Source organism: Entelurus aequoreus, linkage group LG20 (assembly GCF_033978785.1).
Source record: "Entelurus aequoreus isolate RoL-2023_Sb linkage group LG20, RoL_Eaeq_v1.1, whole genome shotgun sequence".
Classification (NCBI taxonomy): Eukaryota; Metazoa; Chordata; class Actinopteri; order Syngnathiformes; family Syngnathidae; genus Entelurus; species Entelurus aequoreus.
This window is the reverse complement of record NC_084750.1, coordinates 24,115,154-24,132,168: the sequence shown is the minus strand read 5'-3', so window position 1 is coordinate 24,132,168 and position 17,015 is coordinate 24,115,154. Positions and strand designations below refer to the sequence as shown.

At 37.4% G+C, this 17,015-nt stretch overlaps 1 protein-coding gene across 1 annotated transcript in view; it reads right to left on the bottom strand.

Annotated features, from left to right (window-relative positions):
* The window catches only part of LOC133636062 (steroid 17-alpha-hydroxylase/17,20 lyase), a 28,906-nt gene that overhangs the window by 5,959 nt on the left and 5,932 nt on the right, over positions 1–17,015 (bottom strand). The window contains exons 3-7 of the mRNA XM_062029685.1: positions 15,498–15,727; positions 12,513–12,599; positions 9,448–9,666; positions 7,809–7,978; positions 6,702–6,805 (exon numbers count right to left, since the gene is read on the bottom strand). Of these exons, the coding sequence (XP_061885669.1) occupies positions 6,702–6,805; positions 7,809–7,978; positions 9,448–9,666; positions 12,513–12,599; positions 15,498–15,727 (810 nt within the window). The remainder of the gene's footprint in view (positions 1–6,701; positions 6,806–7,808; positions 7,979–9,447; positions 9,667–12,512; positions 12,600–15,497; positions 15,728–17,015) is intronic.

The following is a 17,015-nucleotide window of genomic DNA, read 5'->3' as shown; positions in this document are numbered from 1 at the left end:
CGCAATAGGAAGTGACTGTGATATTGACTAGTGACATTGAAACTTTATGTAAAACCAACACAGGATTACAAATCCATTCTCTTTTGCATCATTGCCTTTTTTACACGATGATCATTGTTTCTGTACTTCTGCTGTTTGATGTTGCAGTTTGACATTACTGTCTATAATTTTTCTGTATGAAAATGTTAATAATAAAGAGAATATGTTACGTTTAAAAGAAATGCCTTTTATTATTGTCAACTAGCATAAGAAATGAAAGATAGATATTTATTAAGATGACAAAGAAATAAAAGAAATGAAGATATAAAACATAATATAACGGAAAAAAAAGAGAACTTGAAAAAATAAATGAATATAAAAAATAAAAGAAATGCCTTTTATTGTTGTCAACTAGCATAAGAAATGAAAGATAGATATTTATTAAGATGACAAAGAAATTAAGATATAAAACATAATATAACGGAAAAAAAAGAGAAATTGAAAAAATGAATACAAAAAATGTGTGGAAAATAGTATACTGAGTTTTTCACATTTTTTTCTTATTTTTGTTGTAACAATGCACAACAGAGCTTTATAATCGTGTCAGAGCCTGATTTAAAGCGTCATGATCGCATCAAAGCATAATAAAGTTCAATAAAGCGTAATAAAACGTATCAAAGCGTGATTTAAAGCGTATCAAAGCGGGATCAAATCGTGAGGAACGGTAACAAAGCGGCAACTAATTCGTATCAGAGCGTATCAAAGCATAACATTACTTCGGAGATTGGGATATTCGTGGAAAAATTGACAAAAATGACGGCGCTTTGCTCGCCGCTTTAAAGCGCCGTTGGTGTGAACCAGGCATTATAGAAAGAAGGCTTTTAATTTTCTGCGGCTCCAGACGGATTTGTTTTTTGTATTTTTGGTCCAATATTAGACTGACCATACGTCCTCTTTTCCCCGGACATGTCCTCTTTTGCGGGCCTGTCCGGGCGGAGTTTCTAAATGCCTCAAATGTCCGGCATTTTGAGTTAGGGTTGCGTGTATTTTCAATGTACGTTCAGGGTTAAGAAGGGGTTAAAAACAAAACAAATTGTGCGTGCAACAGCATTGGCGAGGGAGGGGCAGAGACAGAGAGAGTGAGAGAGTTATGATAAACGCGCATGCGTCGCCACGCTCTGCTTTTTATCCATAGATTTATCACATTTAATTTTTTATTATCTATAGCAGGGGTGTCAAAAGTGTGCCCCGGAGGCCATTTGCGGACCACAGCTAATGTTTTAAAGGCCCACGGCACATTGTAAAAATACTATTAAAATAAAAAAGCTTAAAGGTGAAATGTAATTTAGAAAAAATTGCAATGTTGACTAATAAAACAAAGCAGGTTTTTTTTCTTTCAAACTGTCATTGCTCAAAACATAATATTGAATCAAAATCAATGTTATTATGAATTATTGACCTATCAAAGGTTCCGATTACTTCACATCAAATATTCCACTTTGAAAAATTATTTTTGGGGGAAGATTTTGCATATTTTGTGTTTGCCATAAAAAACATAGGTTTTTTTTGACAAAAAAGGGCGGAAAACAAACAAAACAAAAAAACTAAAATATTTTGAAATGAGGAATAGATGTGAAGTTGATGTAGACTCCAGAGACTTAAGCGTTCAATATAAAATGTATGTATGCCCTGGCACACCATTATCATCATTTCATGACCCAAGCAAAACACTTTTTACACTTTTATACTGAAATAAATACACATACAACTTATTAAATAAAAACATAGAAAAAACTACCAGCAGCGGTAAAGTTTAGATTCATGAAGGAAAGAAGAAAGTGAATGAATGTTTATAACTGAATACATTTACATGTGTATACACATTTGTTTTCTTTTTTTTATTTTTATTTTTTAATGAATGAAGTAATGTTTATGACAACCTTTTTCCAAAACACAATATGGAAAGTGAGATATAACAGGACAATGCATACGTTTATCATTTTTTTCAAAAAGCTTACAAAAAAGTGGGGCCCCAAAAATGTACCCCATTTTTATGACTTGATGGGTCCCTGGGACCCCATTTTGAAAATTCCTAGCGCCAACACCGCTGTCAACAGAGGAGAAAAAATGCTTTATTTAAATAAATATATTATTTATAAAGCAAGTTTTGAGTATCATTGGCAAATTTTCACCTAGTCCCGGCCTTGGCGTGCTGCCCGCCTTGGCACGCATATATGTCCTCTTTTTGGGATTTCACAATATGGTCAGCCTACCAATATGGCTCTTTCAACGTTTTGTGTTGCCGACCCCTGGCCTAGGTTTACAGTAAAACTCCTGCTGGTCAAAAATGACTGAAACCATTTTAGAACTGTACCCTTAATACCCACACAAGACTCAAGGCGAGTGAGAAGAATGCTGTGGTCAAATCTAAAAGCACAAGAACTGCAGATTGCACATCTAAGAGCAGGTCATTAAAAACTCTTAAAAAAAGGGCAGTTTCTGTGCTATGTTGTGATTTAAAACCAGACTGAAATTTCTCCACAATATCATTTGAGTTGAAGGCCTACTGAAAGCCACTACTACCGACCACGCAGTCTGATAGTTTATATATCAATGATGAAATCTTAACATTGCAACACATGCCAATACGGCCGGGTTAACTTATAAAGTGCAATTTTAAATTCCCCGCTAAACTTCCGGTTGAAAATGTCTTTGGATGATGACGTATGCACGTGACGTAGCCAGTGAAACAGAAGTATCGGTACCCCATTGAATCCAATACAAAATAGCTGTTTTCATCTCATAATTCCACAGTATTCTGGACATCTGTGTTGGTGAATCTTTTGCAATTTGTTTAATGAACAATGAAAACTGCAAAGAAGAAAGTTGTAAGTGGGATCGGTGTATTAGCAGCGGACTGCAGCAACACAACCAGGAAGACTTTGACTCGGATAGCAGACGCGCTAGCCGACGCTAGCCACCGACCGCACGGATGATCGTGGTGAAGTCCTTCGTCCTTCCGTCGATCGCTGGAACGCAGGTGAGCACGGGTGTTGATGAGCAGATGAGGGCTGGCTGGCGTAGGTGGAGCGCTAATGTTTTTATCATAGCTCTGTGAGGTCCCGTTATACTAAGTTAGCTTCAATGGCGTCGTTAGCAACAGCATTTTTAAGCTTCGCCAAGCTGGAAAGCATTAACCGTGTATTTACATGTCCCTGGTTTAATAGTATTGTTGATCTTCTGTCTATCCTTCCAGTCAGGGATTTATTTATTTTGTTTCTATATGCAGTTAAGCACGATGGTATCACGTTAGCTTCGTAGCTAAGTTAGCTTCAATGGCGTCGTTAGCAACAGCATTGTTAACCTTCGCCAGGCTGGAAAGCATTAACCGTGTATTTACATGTCCATGGTTTAATAGTATTGTTGATCTTCTGTCTATCCTTCCAGTCAGGGATTTATTTATTTTGTTTCTATCTGCATTTGAGCCCGATGCTATCACGTTAGCTCAGTAGCTAAAGAGCTTCGCCGATGTATTGTCGTGGAGATAAAAGTCACTGTGAATGTCCATTTCACGTTCTCGACTCTCATTTTCAAGAGGATATAGTATCCGAGATGGTTTAAAATACAAATCCGTGATCCACAATAGAAAAAGGAGAGAGTGTGGAATCCAATGAGCCAGCTTGTACCTAAGTTACGGTCAGAGCGAAAAAAGATGTCTTGCACTGCATTCTAGTCCTTAACTCTAACGTTCCTCATCCACAAATCTTTCATCCTCGCTCAAATTAATGGGGTAATCGTCGCTTTCTCGGTCCGAATCGCTCTAGCTGCATTGAAAACAATAGGAAAATATGAGGAGGCGATCAACTGACTACATCACGCTACTTCCGGTAGGGGCAAGGCTTTTTTTTAATCAGATACCAAAAGTTGCGATCTTTATCGTCGTTGTTCTCTACTAAATCCTTTCAGCAAAAATATGGCAATATCGCGAAATGATCAAGTATGACACATAGAATGGATCTGCTATCCCCGTTTAAATAAAAAAAATGTAATTTCAGTAGGCCTTTAAGGTAAGAAAAAAGTTGCTCATAAACAACCTTGTCTAGGACCTTGGATAAAAAGGCCAACTTCGAGATTGGTCTAAAATGTGATAAAATATCGGGGTCGAGGTTATTCTTCTTGATTAGTGGCTGGACCACAGCATGTTTCAAGGAGGTTGGGAAACAACACCTCAGGGAAGAATTTACTAGATGGACAATATAGGGCTCAATAGTTTAAAACATTTTTGAAAAGCTGACATGTGGACAGTGGACATGCAGAAGGTTTTATCTGTTAGAGTAGACTGGAGGTGTGAATAGTGTCCTGAGTTGGGTAATACAACCAATAAGTTAAAGTACCACTGATAGTCACACACACATTAGGTGTGGTGAAATTAACCTCTTCCTTTGTCTTTTCGCTTCTTGATGGTGTCCCAAGTGTCTGCTGATATCCCTTCCTTCTTTTCATTTCATTTGAATGAATGTGGTCTTGGTTCTGTTCCGCATATCATTGATTTCCTGAGATTCATCAAGATCTGCTAAGGCTTGAAACCTGTTCTTCAGTTGCAGCCCAAACACTTTTCTAACCCTAAGGTCTTTCAGTTTTGCAACATCAAACTGTCTCCTTCCTGCTTCCTTGGTGCCTTAGCTTCACTCTAACTGATGCTACGGCCAGATATAGCTCGCTGCCGTCATCACCTTGACGGCAAGGAATGACCGGTTCCAGGTACCATTTTTATCACGATGTGGTCGATCTGGTTTTCGTCTCAGCATTCGGTGAAATCCAAGTTAGCTTTTGGGGACTTTTGTGTGGGAGAAGTGTGAAATCATTGGTAGCACACAGTTAACTCGGCCTGTCACTATTGCCACTCATGGTTCCACAACCATGTTTTCCCATTACTCTGTCAATGTTTGTGTTGTCATTTCAGTGTTTCCCATAAACTGCCAAGATACCTGTGGCGGTGGGGGCGTGGCTATGGGCGTGGTCACCATGACATCATTGAGTAATTTGCATAATTTACTACAATATGATTTTCTCTAAAAAGGCTCAAAAAATGTATACTTACTAATTAATAATAACAGTTTTGTTTTAAATGTCCATCCATCCATCCATCATCCATCCATTTTACAATATAATTACAACACTTTATGTACATATTTATATACAGATTTGAACAATAAGTTATTCACTGAAATATATTTATTAATTGTGGTTCTTACAAAAAATATATCTTATAAAATATAAAAGCTAAAATGTCTCTTAAAGCTCTGCCCCTTTAATTAGTGCATACTAAATAATTTAACTTTAGCCTACTACTACAACCATATTATTTACCAGCAACATAAAGTGAAACAGAGGCAGAGGTGTCCTGCCACAGTCAGTAACAAATACACAGAAAACAGTAGTGGTCAAATACAAATAAGGCAACAAGAGAAGTATCCTACACTTCTCTTTTGTAAAGTAAATCTGAACAGCCTATATGGGCATCTACATCAACTATATGATTTGCCTGAGAAGCTGGACAGGACAAAAAAAATAATAATTTTTTTTAAAAATAATATATATTCTATTTGTGGCGGACGTAATTCTTTCGTGGCGGGCCGCCACAAATAAATGAATGTGTGGGAAACACTGCATTTCCTCCTTTTGCTTTCAAGTCTCCCATTATAGTTTTCATGTCATGTCCAGGAATGCCACCTAGCTCAGCTTGTACCTGTTCTTGGAGTCATCTTTATTGAGTTCATCACTATCATTGATTGGAGCATAACATTGGGGAATTGAGATGTTTCTTTGCTTTCCCTTCAGCCTGATTTTGATCAGCCGGCTGTTGATAGGTTTCCATTCCATTAATCTTTTTTCAACTCCCTGGTGGTGTAGGTGTCATCTCCCCCGGAGTACAAGACAGTCTCTCCATTGTTGGTAATGATCTTTCTGGATCCTGTCCATCTACATCTGCTTATTCCAAGGATATCAATGTGATAATGTCTCATTTCTAATGTAACTTGTGCTAGCTTCCCAGTTTCAAATATTGTCCTCACATTCCAAAATCCAATCTTAGTTCTACGTTTGGCATTGAGGACTTCTGATTTTCTGTCAATGGCTTCCTTCCGGCTTTCACCACTGCCATTCATAGATGCATCTACTGATGACTTTGGAAGCCCATCTCGCCAGGATGTTTCGGTTATATTCGTTTCTGCTTCCGTAACATATGGCTTTTCTTAAACCAAGGTCGTTAGCCCAGTTCCCAACCACCAATCTCCCAACCTGGAGGACTAGTGGATCACTCTTTGTCTGACTTGGATAACCCTAACAGAAGGCAAAACTCCCGCCAGAATATCTCTGGAGATCAATCACACGGAAGCTCCTTGACCACGACAAGCTTGTAGTTAATAGTACTCAATAGTACTAAATTAATTAGATATTTAATAACACATTTATCTATTTAGTTACAATTGAAATTAAAGACAGATTTAAGTAGTTATTTATATAAGAAAATGTATATGAGTGAGCACAAAATTCAAAAGTGGGTATTCTGGAATCTGGAAAAAGATAAGCCTGCAACATTTGGATGGTTTGAAAGATGTGGATGCAAACATTATGATTTGTGTTTGTGTGAATGCTTATGGAAGGTTCAATAAATTGATCTTTTCAGTCTGTAGCGTTGGGCGAGAGGCGTGGGTACGCACCGGGATCAAAGAGCTCGGGATGTTTCCATTCCTTCTCGTCGTGGTGCAAAGACCACAGGTTGACGATGACACGCGTTCCTTTTTGCACTTTGAAATTCCCAAGGCTGAAAGTCACAAAACAAATACAGTAAATAGTACCTCAGTTTTCATGCGGCCAACATTTTCTACAATTCAGTTTTAACAAACATTTTCGGCAAAAGTTTTCCCCGGTTTTCATTTATCGTCGTTATTGTAGTGCAGAACATTAAGCGTAACAAACTAGCGTGTAGACCTGAATATGAAAGGTATATGGAATAAATGAAATGGTATAATTACAAATAGACAATACATATTAAGTTGATTCCCAGATACCTTATCGGTTCAAATGTTACTTCGTACATTTTTGTTCTTTTCAACATTTTTTGTAATTGTATTTTTAAAATGGGATGCTAGTCGATAACCAACCCACGGGACACAAAGTCCACTTTAGACTAGTGTTGTCTCGATACCAATATTTTGGTACCAGTACCAAAATTATTTCGATACTTTTCGGTACTTTTCTAATTAAAGGGGACCACACGAATTGGCATTATTGGCTTTATTTTAACAAAAAATCTTAGGGTGAATTAAACAGATGTTTCTTATTGCAAGTTTGTCCTTAAATAAAATAGTGAACATACAAGACAACTTGTCTTTTATTAGTAAGTAAGCAAACAAAGGCTCCTAAATTAGCTGCTGACGTATGCAGTAACATATTGTGTCATTTATCATTCTATTATTTTGTCAACATTATTAAGGACAAGTGGTAGAAAATGAATTATTAATCGACTTGTTCATTTACTGTTAATATCTGCTTACTTTCTCTCTTAACATGTTCTATCTACACTTCTGTTAAAATGTAATAATCACTTATTCTTCATTATCACCATAATCACTGTTACTTTTCAGAGGCGGTATAGTACCCAATATGATTCATTAGTATCGCGGTACCATACTAATTTGGGTATGCCGTACAACCCTAGTTTAGACACAGATGACTTAAATCGGCAGTAGTTTAATTCTTCCCTTTTAAAATTCATGCTGTGATTGTGCGTTGACAGGACAATGTTGATTTGACAAGAAAAGTACCTGGTGTCACAGAGCGCCACATGGGGGATGAGGAGAGGCGCCACAGGACGTATCCGCAACACCTCCTTGATGGTGGCCTCCAGGTAAGGCAGACTACCTCTGTCACTAAGGTGGGGGCTCCGCCCTTCGCCTACCTTGCTGTCCAGCTCCTCCTGGATGCGAGCTTGTACCTGAACACACATATTTGTTACTATCTCCATGCACGGGTGTTGTTGACATAAACACACATATTTGTTACTATCTCCATGCACGGGTGTTGTTGACATAAACACACATATTTGTTACTATATCCATGCACGTGTTGTTGACATAAACACACATATTTGTTACTATCTCCTTGCACGGGTGTTGTTGACATAAACACACATATTTGTTACTATCTCCATGCACGTGTTGTTGACATAAGCACACATATTTGTTACTATCTCCATGCACGGGTGTTGTTGACATAAACACACATATTTGTTACTATCTCCATGCACGGGTGTTGTTGACATAAACACACATATGTGTTACTATCTCCATGCACGGGTGTTGTTGACATAAACACACATATGTGTTACTATCTCCATGCACGGGCGTTGTTGACATAAACACACATATTTGGTACTATCTCCATGCACGGGTGTTGTTGACATAAACACGCATATTTTTTACCATCTCCATGCACGGGTGTTGTTGACATAAACACACATATTTGTTACTATCTCCATGCACGGGTGTTGTTGACATAAACACGCATATTTGTTAGTATCTCCATGCACGGGTGTTGTTGACATAAACACACATATTTATTACTATCTCCATGCAAGTGTTGTTGACAAAAACACATATTTTTGGTACTATCTCCATACACACATGTTGTTGACATAAACACACATGCAGTCGTGGTCAAAAGTTTACATACACTTGTAAAGTACATAATGTCTTGGCTGTCTTGAGTTTCCAATAATTTCTACAACTTTAATTTTTTGTGAGAGTGCTTGGAGCACATGCTCTAACTCTAACTCTACGACAGGGATTCTCAAACTGTGGTATGCGGGCTCCATCTAGTGGTATGCCAAAAAAATCACTTAATTAAATATTCAAACACAGTGTTACTGTTCAAACTGTGTAATGTTACAGTGGCCAAAATATAAACCGCTGCCTTGTTTTTAATGGATATTTAGGCCTACAATGCTACTGTATTTTAATGTTGGCCATTATGGTGTTGCTTGGTGAAAAAAGTTTGAGAACCACTGCTCTACGAGTACCAACACACAGAAAACCGCCAGAAGCCACCCAGCTTTATCACTTCCAAAAGTAGGGGTGTGAATAATTTGGGCACCTAACAATTCAAGTCCTGGGGAGACGATTCAATTTGGAATCGATTCTCGATTCAACACGATTCTCGATTCAAACCGATTCTTGCAGTGTGTTATTCAGTATAATAATTATACTAAAACTTTTTAAAAACAGGTTATAGGTTAGAAAAGCTCCTTGTGGTTGCATGAAGATGGCCTGAAAACGTTTGTTTAGTTTTTTTCAATTGATTTTTGGCCAAAATAGCACAGCCCTAAACTAGACTTTTCCTTATTTTTCTTAAGCCACCTGCCTCACATTTGCATAAAAACCCCACACATTGTTCTGAGGACCGTACCTCAGGATGATGGATGAGGTAGATGATGGCCCATTGGAGCACAGTGACGGTGGTTTCCACACCCGCTCCAAAGATGTCCCCCACAGTCATCAGGATGTGGTCATCACTGAGGTCCACGCTGTCTGCGCTGATTTCTGCCGTGTTGTTGTTCTCGGCACTGCGCTTGGCTCTCAGTAGAGCATCCACCAGGTCTCTCTGCAGATGATCGCTGTAGTCTGCCTGGGAGTTGCACCACATACAGTCGTGATCAAAAGTGTACATACACTTGTAAAGAACATAATGTCATGGCTGTCAAATGTGCTGGGTCAAAAGTATACATACAGCAATGTTAATATTTGCTTACATGTCCCTTGGCAAGTTTCACTGCAATAAGGCGCTTTTGGTAGCCATCCACAAGCTTCTGGTTGAATTTTTGACCACTCCTCTTGACAAAATTGGTGCAGTTCAGCTAAATTTGTTGGTTTTCTGACATGGACTTGTTTCTTCAGCATTGTCCACACGTTTAGGTCAGGACTTTGGGAAGGCCATTCTAAAACCTTAATTCTAGCCTGATTTAGCCATTCCTTTACCACTTTTGACGTGTGTTTGGGGTCATTGTCCTGTTGGAACACCCAACTGCGCCCAAGACCCAACCTCCGGGCTGATGATTTTAGCTTGTCCTGAAGAATTTGGAGGTAATCCTCCTTTTTCATTGTCCCATTTACTCTCTGTAAAGCACTAGTTCCATTGGCAGCAAAACAGGCCCAAAGCATAATACTACAACCACCATGCTTGACGGTATGAATGGTGTTCCTGGGATTAAAGGCCTCACCTTTTCTCCTACCAACATATTGCTGGGTATTGTGGCCAAACAGCTCAATTATTGCTTCATCGGACCACAGAACGTCCCTCTAGAACAGGGGTGTCCAAACTTTTTCCACTGAGGGCCGCACACTGAAAAATCAAAGCAAGCGGGGGCCATTTTTGATATTTTTTTATTTTAAAAACCAATACATGTATAAAAATATACATTAAGGCCTCCACTCAGGCTTGATCCCGGGGACCCCAAAGGGTTTTGGTCCAAAAAATATTTAAAATGTGTCATTATTCAGTATTATTATCTCTAGATCAACATTAGGTCTATCTGTCAATATAACGTTTTTAAAGATTTAAGTCGTATGCTCTTTGTCAAAGAAAACCCTGTTTTTTAATGGAAAAAACACAAAATATGCAATATTTTCACCCAATAAAATTTTTAAGAGGAATATTTCACATTACCGTATATAATAATTGGAGCCTTAAAAAGGTCAATAACTCATAACACCATTGATTTTAATTAATTATTATTTTTTGAGCAATGACACTTAAAAACAAATCACACAAAAATTATTGGGGAACCAAAAGGGTCCTACTCATTAAAGTGTTAAAAAATAAATGTATTGTTGTTTGTTTTTTGTTTGTTCGTTTTAGGCCCTTCTTTAAAAAAAAAAAAAAAAAAGAAGCTAAATTTTTTATATGGCAAACACAAAATATGCAACATTTTCCCAAAAAAATATCTCAAAGTGCAATATTCAATGTGACGTAATTGGAGCCTTGGATAGGTCAATAATTCATAATAACATTGATTTTGATTCATTATTATTTTTTTAAAGAAAGAAACAGCCTGCATGGCAGCTTTGTGTTATTAGAGTAAACATTGCAACATTTTCTTGTTACATTTCACCTGTTTGGTCTTTCATACCACTTTTTATGTTTTTAATTTTTTTAATCGTATTTTAAAATGGGCCGTGGGGCCATTAAAAAATGACCTGCGGGCCGCAAATGGCCCCCGGGCCGCACTTTGGACATCCCTGCTCTAGAAGGTCTTACCTTTGTCCATGTGATGTCAGATGAAACAAAAGTTTTGATTTTTGGACAAAATACCCAGCAATATGTTGTATAATGTATACTTTTGACACAGCAGATTTGGTCACATTTTCAGTAGACCCATAATAAATTCATAAAAGAACCAAACTTCATGAATGTTTTTTGTGACCAACAAGTATGTGCTCCAATCACTCTATCACAAAAAAATAAGAGTTGTAGAAATGATTGGAAACTCAAGACAGCCATGACCTCTACAAGTGTTTGTAAACTTTTGACCACGACTGTACTTAAGTCATATTAAATTGTTTTATTATCATTATAACTACTGCGTTCCTGTATTTATCTAAGTCTATCACGTCTTGTTCCTGTAAAAACAAACCGACTCTGGTAGAAGGTTAGAAATGTGTTGAGTGGGCTTGAGTTCATGGCTCCAAACTCATCTTAGCACACCGTCAGGGACACGGTCACACCAAAACAAAAATAACTTACGTTAAATTAAATGTAAGTTAAATTACACGTTTTTTTGGGGGTCTAGATCAGGCGTTTCTTAACCGTTTTGACCACGGGGGACAACTGCCCCACTACAGAGGGGCCCAGGGCCCAGTCAAATATTAACTCTTGAGTCTTAATTTTAATCCTACTCTAATTATATCCCATTTACTTACATTTTAACATGATAAACCTTGTCAAATGACAAAAAAAAACTTATGTTAATCACAAAGATTATTATCAAGGCTTAGGTCAGGTTGATTACAAAAATAAATAATAATCAAATTTACTGTAAAAGCAGGGACTCATAAAAACTTAATAAAAATACATTTACATACAATTACACAGTGCTAATTGTTCTAACTAAATTAAATAACAATGATAGTAATATGTCTCTTCAATAAAATTAAAGTGCAAATGAAGATACAGCTTCACCACTGCAGTCATAATTTTTGTTTGATATTGTCATTACTGCCACAAGTGGTGGGAAAGTGTATTACAACTGGTTACCGCTGTGTTCCTCGAGAGTGCACTCGCGGCCCAACAATGGGCCCGATGGGGGTCCGCCAAAAAATATCTGTTCCCCAGCTGTGGTCTGTACGGTCCGAAAAATCCGGTAAATGAAAAAGTGTGAAAAGATGTTGTATTGGGGGGAGGAGGGCCTCCAAATAAATGTCAGCTTAATGAGCCTGGGTGTGTACAAACATGTACTTCTTGTACTACTACTATACCTTGTGTTCTTCATATTTCCTCCATAGAAGTTGGTCTCGAATAGAAACACATTGTTTCAGGAGCTGCAGGTCGGAATTGGGGAAAATCTGCAAAATCAGATGTTGAAAAGTATTAAATGTTGTCCTGAATGAACAATTATCAGAGCACTCCTCGCTATTAAAGTGCCTTTGTAAAAGGTACAGTGCATCCGGAAAGTATTCACAGCGCGTCACTTTTTCCACATTTTGTTATGTTACAGCCTTATTCCAAAATGAAATACTTTAATTTTTGTCCTCAACATTCTACACACAATACCCCAGAATGACAATATGAAAGTTTTTTTTTTTTTTAAAGTTTTTCAAATGTATTAAAAATAAATACAATAACAAAATCACATGTACATACACTATATTGCCAAAAGTATTTGGCCACCTATCCAAATGATGAGAATCATTTGGCCCGGTGTATAAAATCAAGCACTTAGGCATGGAGACTGTTTCTACAAACGTTTGTGAAAGAATGGGCCGCTTTCAGTGATTTCCAGCGTGGAACTGTCACAGGATGCCGCCTGTGCAACAAATCCAGTCGTGAAATTTCCTCGCTCCTAAATATTCCAAAGTCAACTTTATTATAAGAAAAGTGAAGAGTTTGGTAACAACAGCAACTCAGCCACCAAGTGGTAGGCCATGTAAACTGACAGAGAGGGGTCAGCGGATGCTGAAGCGCATAGTGCAAAGACTTTCTGCACAGTCAGTTGTTACAGAGCTCCAAACTTCATGTGACCTTCCAATTAGCCCACGTACAGTACGCAGAGAGCTTCAGGGAATGGGTTTCCATGGCCATGCAGCTGCATCTAAGCCATACATCACCAAGTCCAATGCAAAGCGTGGGATGCAGTGGTGTAAAGCACGTCGCCACTGGACTCTAGAGCAGTGGAGACGCCTTCTCTGGACTGATGAATCACTCTTTTCCATCTGGCAATCTGATGGACCAGTCTGGGTTTGGAGGTTGCCAGGAGAACGCTACATTTCGGACTGCATTGTGCCGAGTGTGAAATTTGGTGGAGGAGGAATTATAGTGTGGGGTTGTTTTTCAGGAGTTGGGTTTGGCCCCTTAGTTCCAGTGAAATTAACTTTGAATGCTCCAGGATACCAAAACATTTTGGACAATTCCATGGGATGGCACTTCAAGTTCATATGGGAGTAAAGGCAGGTGGCCAAATACTTTTGGCAATATAGTGTAAGTATTCACGGCCTTGCCCATTCCTCTTCGCAGCGCCTCTCAAACTCCATCAGGTTGGATTGGAAGTTTGAGCTTCGTGGCTGGTGGCATCGTATTCAAAAAGGCTTGAGTAAAGGGTCTGAATACTTATGTAAATACGATTTTCTTTAGTTTTTGATTTTTAATACATTTCCCAATTTGAAAGAAAAAAAATCCTTTTCACATTGTCATTATGGGGTATTGTGTGTAGAATTTTGAGTCAGTGACTTTTGAGCAGTGATCACTTCCTGCGGCCAACCTTGCTTCGCAACTTCCGGTTTCTTCCGACAAAGAATGCAAAAATAAAATAGTTTATACGAATCCATTTTTTATTAGAATAGAATAGAATGGACTTTATTGTCATTATATTTGCATATAACGAGATTAAGGACTCCAACTTAAGGTGCAGTAGTGGGAACAAATATGGGGTAAAAATAAATTACACAAGAGGTAATAAAGATAAAACTAAGAATTGAAATAAATAAATCCTGTACAATATACAAAACACTATAGAAATACAAAATACTGTACAATATACAGTACAAGACAAGAGTACCGGAGTAAATCAGTGTCGGATGTACTGCACTCGAAGGGTAATATTGCACAGTAGGGTATTAGGGTAGGATATTATATAGGGGTGAATTATTATTATAAGTTAGAGTTCAGGATGGTGACAGCTTTGGGAAAGAAGCTGTCTCTGAGCCTGTTTGTTCTGATATCAACTACGTGTTCCCAGCAGGCACGAGACATTAAAACAATGTTGAGAACTTGTTGAATTCGGTCCTGACGTTGAGCAACTCAAACATAATGTTGAAACATGCTTTTTGACGACTTTATTCGATGTCAGGTTGTGACATTGATTTGACGGTTGAATTTTGGTCATTTCCCAACCAACAATGTGGATCCAACGTTGTCTACGAGTACAACTATTTTGCAACGTTGTTTCAAAGTCAATTTTAAAGGACATGTACAAAACCCAAAACCAGTGAAGTTGGCACATTGTGTAATTCGTAAATAAAAACAGAATACAATGATTTGCAAATCCTTTTCAACTTATATTCAATTGAATAGACTGCAAAGACAAGATATTTAATGTTCAAACTGACTTTGCAAATAATCATTAACTTAGAATTTAATGGCAGCAACATATTGCAAAAAAGTTGGCACAGGGGCATTTTTACCACTGTTACATGGCCTTTCCTGTTAGCATCACTCCTGACTTAAATGTGTGGACAATGCTGAAGAAACAAGTCCATGTCAGAAAACCAACAAATTTAGCTGAACTGCACCAATTTTGTCAAGAGGAGTGGTCAAAAATTCAACCAGAAGCTTGTGGATGGCTACCAAAAGCACCTTATTGCAGTGAAACTTGCCAAGGGACATGTTACCAAATATTAACATTGCTGAATGTATACTTTTGACCCAGCAGATTTGCTCACATTTTCAGTAGACCCATAACAAATTCATAAAAGAACCAAACTTCATGAATGTTTTTTGTGACCAACAAGTATGTGCTCCAATCACTCTATCACAAAAAAATAAGAGTTGTAGAAATTGTTGGAAACTCAAGACAGCCATGACGTTATGTTCTTTACAAGTGTATGTCAACTTTTGACCACGACTGTAGGTTGCCATGGCAACTAAAATGCAAGCATGTACTGAGGGATTTGAATATTCAAATGTCACTTTCCAAACATATCTATGTCTCTCCACAAGAGGGAGCCTCCCCCACGCGCGCTGAGTACCTGCAACCAAGGGAAGATGTCCACCAGGCTGTCCTTGGCGACGGTGTCCACGATGCCCTTGCTGTAATGAAGCATGGTCTCGAACTCGGGGTCTCCTCTGCGGTACGTGTCGTTGAAGCACAAAGAACAAACCACGTTGGTGACGGCGCACGTCAGCTCGGGGCAAAAGTCCACGGACGCCTCAGCTTTCTCCGAGAGGAGGCAGCAGAGGGACTGTGCCTGCGTGCAGACTGAAGGAGACATTGAAGGTTACAACACAAGTCAAATACAGTATTACTATATATATATATATATATATACATATATATATATATATGTATATATATATATATATATATATACACACTGCTAAACATCCCATTCTGCACTCACTGTACTTGCACACTAACCATCGCTAATAATTACTTTTTTACGTTTACAAATGATTCATTTAGGACAATAAAACATACAACAAATATTTGCTATGTACACAACACTATACATATTTTGCTATTTGTGTACACAATAATTGTTTACTCAGTATGTACACAACAAATACATACGCAGTGTGCACACAACAAATATTTACTAACTGCACACACCAAATATTTACTATTTGTAGTAACACAACAAATATTTACTGACTTTGCACACACCAAATATTTACTATTTATAGTAAAACACAACAAATATTTACTAACTTTGCACACACCAGATATTTACTATTTATAGTAAAACACAACAAATATTTCCTAACTTTGCACACAAGAAAAATGTACTAACATTGTACACAAATATTTACTAACTTTGCACACACCAAATATTTACTATTTGTAGTAACACAACAAATATTTACTGACTTTGCACACACCAAATATTTACTATTTATAGTAAAACACAACAAATATTCACTAACTTTGCATACACCAAATATTTACTATTTATAGTAAAACACAACAAATATTTACTAACTTTGCACACAAGAAAAATGTACTAACATTGTACACAACAAATATTTACTAACTTTGCACACACCAAATATTTACTATTTATAGTAAAACACAACAAATATTTACTAACTTTGCACACAAGAAAAATGTACTAACATTGTACACAAATATTTACTAACTTTGCACAGACCAAATATTTACTATTTATAGTAACACAACAAATATTTACTAACTTTGCACACACCAAATATTTACTATTTATAGTAACACAACAAATATTTACTAATTTTGCACACAAGAAAAATGTACCAACAATGTACACAAAAAATATTTACTAACTTTGCACACAAGAAAAATGTACCAACGATGTACACAACAAATATTTACTATGTACACTAACACAAATATTTACTGACTTTGCACACACCAAATATTTACTATTTATAGTAACACAACAAATATTTACAAAATTTGCACACAAGAAAAATGCCCTAACGTTGTACACAACAAATATTTACTATGTACACTAACACAAATATTTACAGACTTTGCACACACCAAATATTTACTATTTATAGTAACACAACAA